The following is a 5,668-nucleotide window of genomic DNA, read 5'->3' as shown; positions in this document are numbered from 1 at the left end:
AAGGGACACAATGCGAGACGAAGCCTTCAAGTTAACATTATGTGACAGCCGCAGACAGAAATCATTCCACGTCCTGTCAGACAGAGTGAAAATTATGTTGCATATGGCAATGGATGCAGTACACCAGGGGGATCTCCAACCGGGGCTCCTTTGTTTTCCCTCTGCTGGTGACTAGCAGGACAGAAAGTAGATATTTTTCTGATTTTCCACTTGCATTATCACGTCTAAAAACTGTCTACCATTGAAACATGTGTATTGTGTTCATTGTCTGGACTAACGGGCACTCTCCGGCCCGGACCCGGACCCGGTCCCAAACTTGTCTAGGCCAGGGGTGGCTGGATATTCAGGCAATATATAAACATAATTTAAGGCCAAAACAGGCGACAAGGACCCCACTATAGTTGCCATGGAGGAGCATATAAATAACAGCCATTGGGGCAGAAGCGAGAGACTCACATGACTTATTCCGAGATATGTGGCCGAAATCGGCATAGCTGGTTAGCCAAAGCAAACACCGAAATGGGCTAAGCAAATACAATTTTCAAGTCAATTTCAGGTGGGCAAAGGTGTGTTATTAGAGTGCAGCGAAGCCTGACAGCCTCTGGAAAGAAATGCACAAATTCCTGGTATTGATTCAGCACTCAACCACTGGTGCGTATAAAATTGCAATTTTGTCTTAAAACAAATGCTGGCCGAACAAAGGATTCCTTATTCTGGTCCTCATCAAGTTGCTATTTATTTTATGCCAAAAAGGCAAGCACATTGATCGGTATCACGTCTTCAGTTTGTGGTTAAATTGAAGGTGTAATAATTTCCGGATGAGCATAAAACAGGATGTGTGTTTACACAACTGTTGTACGAACAAAAGGAATTTCTTGGGGCAACTAACAAAAATTAGGTTGCATAAAATATCTTTTGTTGTTTTCTGAAAAATAAATGAAAATTTGAGAGCGGTAAAGGTACACAGAGCTATAATTAAGAGTTCTTAGTTGTCTGAATTTTGTGTTACATTTTGAAATGTAATATATGTCCTGAAACGACTTTTACATGTGAGTATATAGGAAACCACATTTCCATGACATCCGGCCGAGTCATCTGTCTATTAACCCCAAATTCACGTCAGCTTGCTTCCGTCCGCGTCCCCCGTTGACTTCTCTCGTTAATTAAGTTTGCGGCTCTGCGCGCCGAGATAAGATGCTGTGTTGCAAGCCCTTTCCCGCCTCTTTGGAATCCCGCCCATTTGTGCAATTGACTTAATAATTGGCCCAAACATTTTAATGAGCGGCAGCTTGTCAGCGTCACGTTTTCCGGAACGGCGCCACGGAACGAAATGCATCTGCCCATCCAGCCCGAGATCCAGAGAGTAAACTCAAAATATTTGCAAGAAATGGCATTGGCATAATTAAGATTATGTGGGGATAGGCGGAAGGGGTGGCCGGAAGGAGCCTGGCATCGGATGCAGTGTGACGCAGCTGAGTGAGGCGGAAATTTGAATGCCAAGGCGTTTGCTAATGTTAATATGATATGCAGAAGGATATATGGCTCCACCCAAGCTCCATTAAATTCCCATGCACAAACATTGCGCATACGACATGTGTGTCGGTGTGGCATGCCAGGTGACAGTTGCACCCCGACATCCACACCTCCTTCTGGGCGTCCTCCTCCTTTGTGGGTGTGTGTTTGTGCGTGTATTAACACCTCGTTGGGAATGGCATCTCCTAGGAGCTCCTCTCCAGGCACGTCTGGCGGCCTTTCACACGCCTGTCAAACGCTGCTCCACCTTGGCGATCCATTCGCCTCATCCTTCTCAACTCACCTCCCAAGGCACTGGACAAAACGGGACTAGCCGATAGATTTTTCTTCGTATTGTGGCAATGCCCCAATTATTGGCGTCATTAGAATATATCTTCCTGCCTAATTTATGGTTTTTATTGTTCTATAATTTCCTACATCAAAGTTCTTTTTTTCTGAGAGTGTAGCACACTTCGTGTGGCTTCGGCACGTAATGACATGCGGCTGACAATGTTGTGGACGCGGCATTGAGCGCCTGGCATCGCCATCGCCATCGCTGAGCATCTCCAGGGCCGTGCATAATTTATACAACCGCTGGAGCCGCCAAAAAACCGCAAATCTCGCAGCGCCTCGTTGCACACTCACACAGAAGGCGACAGCGGTGGCAACAGCATCACCACCAGCAACACCACGATTGCAACACAACGACAGCAGACGGAGGACGAAGGAGCAGGATAAGCTGCGACATCGGTGGATGCCTCAGAAATGTGGCAGCTTGAGGGACCGCTTAAAGTAGCTATTGGTTGCATATTGGTGGCGTGGCAACGACACATTGACGGTCTGCCCATTTGTAACGAGAAGCATTCGATAATGGATGGGCTGCGGGTTGTCATTGGTTTGGTCCCTTTTACTTTGCTTTGGGCCCTCTGCATTTGGATAAGAATTCAATTCAAATATTTGTGGATCATCGTCACATTTAAAGTTTCAGTTTCTCATTCAGCGTATGAATTTATTTGTAAGCGTAGTACAAGATGTACAAAATATATATACAAAACATATAAATAGGATTAGTGGCTAAATTGAATGATTGTTTCAGCTTCTTAAAGCATAAACCCTTTGCCCTCCTACAGTTCAAGGTCTCCGAAACTCTTGGGCAGCCTTTCTCCCAGCTCCTCCCTTAGTTTTGGCGACACTTTCAGTTCATCGGCAATGATCAGATACTGTCCCAACGGCAGCGATGCTAGTGACTTCTCCTCCGCCAGTTCGAACTTTGTGGGGAAGTCTGCAGCCTGCGGCCACTTGGCTAGCTCGGATTCCAGCACCCAGCGGGCAGCCAGGTCCTTGTAGTATCCCTCCCGCAGAGCATCAACCTTCTCCAGTTTGGTCAAGTGCGTGAGGCTCTGGTCGTGATTGGCGGAGACGTCGATGGCGCGCATTAGCAGAGCACTGGTCAGCAAAGTCCACTTGCTGTCGGGTTCGTATTCAAGAAGATCTAGACAGGATTGCAGTTGGGTCTGAAGCTCTGCCAGCAGTTCTTTGCTGCAACTAGCGACAGCGTGAGGTGGCACAAAGTAATAGAAACCATCGGAGTTTGGAATGGGGGAAAGATTCACTTCCTGATCAGCTAGCTTCAGGGTCAAGGATTTGGTTTTTGGGCAATCGAATGCTTGCTGTAACTTCCAGGCCGTCTTTCCACTGTCTACTGACTGCCAGTTTTGCAGTTGCCACTTTTCATCCCCGCTGACCAACTCAATTGGAAGCTTATTTAGTTCGGGATTGGGCTTGTCCAAGGCCAACACTGCGCCTTTGGCACCCAGGCGGAAGGCAGCAACCTTCGGAACCCTGTCCAGCTCAGCGCCACTGCCCAGCAACCAGCGCTGATAAAACCAGGCGCTGCTGTCATTGGGATCCGTGAAGGCAGCCGTCAGAACCATGTCCAGCTCCTGTTGCAGCTTCTCTTCGCTCATGGGTCTGTCCCGCCGCTCGTTGGGATAGAGTTCCGGCAGCAAGAGACTGCGATGGTGCCAGCTGGAATAGTTCGAGAAGTTCACCTTGATCTTTTCGGTGCAAAAGTCCAGTTCCTGGGCAGCGGGAACGGCAGCCTTTTCAGTCACATAGCGCCTGTAATCCCAGGTATGGAAGTTACGCTCGTCGAACTTGAGGTACTTATTGCACAGGAGGAGCTCCCGCTGCCAGTCGGCGCGGGGATTCTGCTCCAGTGTCCAGCAGCGATGGTGCCAGGCGTTGTACGACTTGGGGTTCACCATCAGGCACTGCTCGGTGAGATCCAGCTCGGTAGTGAACACTGCCTGGGATTTGTCCTCCGGCTGGGAGTCATTCTTTTCGGCAGCTCCCTCGGTGTTCTCCTCTTCTTTCGGGGTTTCCGCCTCCTTTTCCGCGGCCTCTGCCTTCAGTTTGGCCAGCTTGTCCAGGACGCACTCTCGACGAATGTTCCACAGAGTGCTCACGTCCGGATTACGCTGCAGGATCTGAACCGTGAGGGTCAGCATTTCGGAGTCCAGCTCGCCGGCCTCCCTTTTCTTTTGGATCCTGCCCATGGCGGCGCGATAGGCCCGGACTTTTAGAGCCTGCTCCTTCTTCTTCCGCTCCCGCTCCTCCTCGGTGGTGCGTACTTTTACTCGGCCGTGCATTGGATTTACTTGCAAACAATTAACTTGGAAGATAATCTCGAAAAAAGGAAATTAGTCAGCCAGAAACAGCTGATTAGAAATATATTTTCGTTGACCAACACTGAAGTTTCAGTTTGACTTTTAACATTGTAATTTTAAACATCCTGACTTGCGAACTCTCGTTAGGAAACTATTTTTAGAATTTCATTAAAGCTTGACACGTTTTTCGTCCCGGAACATAATTTAATTTGCAATTTGTATTTCTGCTCATTGTTTTCTTAGCAATTTAATTTAGTAACATGACTCAAAGAGGGCGCCACTTTGGCTATAAAAAGCAAGGGCAGCCCTCGTGTCAAATTTAGCCTAAACACAAACCATTCTTAGAAAACACAGATTTTCAAAAATATATTAAGATTAAGATTATTAAGATTTAAAAATTTAAAACTAAACAAACAATAACATTTTGTATTAAATTAATGTATATAAAAGGTCTAATGAAGCTTTTATCATTAGTGTAACATTAGAAATTTCCCAAATTTTTAAAGATTAATAATTTTATTTTCAGTTCAAGAATATAAGGTCTTTAAATTGATATTTATGTCCTGATTTATGTTCGTTGTCATTAAATGGATGGGATGTCCGTCACTTGGCATTAAAAATTCTGAATTGTGTCTCCTAAGTCGGGGAACTAATCCAATTTGGAAATGTCCAGCACAAATGAAAAAAGCCTGATTTCTAATATTTAATATGTACTTAAAAATTCCGAATGAAACGGGCGCTTTTGTTTGCTGGCCTGGTTTCCTATGACCCCTGCCCGGGATGCCTCAAAAATGGCTCAAACCAATCAACCCCGCCTGCCGAGAACCCCGACCCCGACCTTCACTTTAAATCGCCGCTTTTGTCTGGTGTTTGTCATAAAAATAGAAATCCCGCATCGCTGCTTCATTGCCAGGCCTTTGTTGTTCTCGCTGCTGCTACTTCAATTTACAGAAGTGAGTCGTGTGAGTGATGTGAGCATTTTCCACCTAAGCACCAGACAACCGCCCCTCCCCCACACCTCTGGGTGCTGGCTGTTGGCTGACCTGTTGGCCAGATTAGGCCCGACCCGCAACCACGAGGTTGCGAGGGTGAATCCGAGCCGGAGAACCCAAAGTAACCCAGAGGAACCCACATAACAGCCGCATTTGAGACGCGCAAAATCAGTCATAATATTTCAAATTTCATAAATTGATGCGTATCGCATTAGGAGCGACAGCAGGAGCCGCCGCAGACTAACGGCAAACGACGCCAGGACCTGTCCTGTCCACCCCGCGCCCTCCCAGGATGTTAAGCCACCCCCGGGGAATTGACTTTGATAAACGCGTTTCGGTCGGGGGGAGTGGCGGCACGCCCAGATTTCAACGCCCTGTGAAAATTTGGTGTTAAATAAAAAATGCGCTGAATTGAGAAAAATAAAAAGTTGTATTTCTTGTGTTTAGTTACATGGGGAGAAATAATCTTTTTTAGATTATTTTATTCATTTTGTT

The 5,668-nt window shown here is 46.7% G+C and overlaps 1 protein-coding gene across 1 annotated transcript; it reads right to left on the bottom strand.

The window, feature by feature from the left end:
- Positions 1–2,494: 2,494 nt before the first annotated feature.
- LOC6501689 (geranylgeranyl transferase type-2 subunit alpha) lies at positions 2,495–4,263 on the bottom strand. The gene has a single exon (XM_001955732.4). It carries the CDS (start codon positions 4,161–4,163, stop codon positions 2,637–2,639), a length of 1,527 nt encoding a protein of 508 aa, XP_001955768.1. The 5' UTR covers positions 4,164–4,263; the 3' UTR covers positions 2,495–2,636.
- Between the last annotated feature and the right edge of the window lie 1,405 nt (positions 4,264–5,668).

The sequence above is a fragment of the Drosophila ananassae genome, chromosome 2L (assembly GCF_017639315.1).
Source record: "Drosophila ananassae strain 14024-0371.13 chromosome 2L, ASM1763931v2, whole genome shotgun sequence".
Lineage (NCBI taxonomy): Eukaryota > Metazoa > Arthropoda > Insecta > Diptera > Drosophilidae > Drosophila > Drosophila ananassae.
This window is presented reverse-complemented; position numbering and strand designations above follow the sequence as displayed.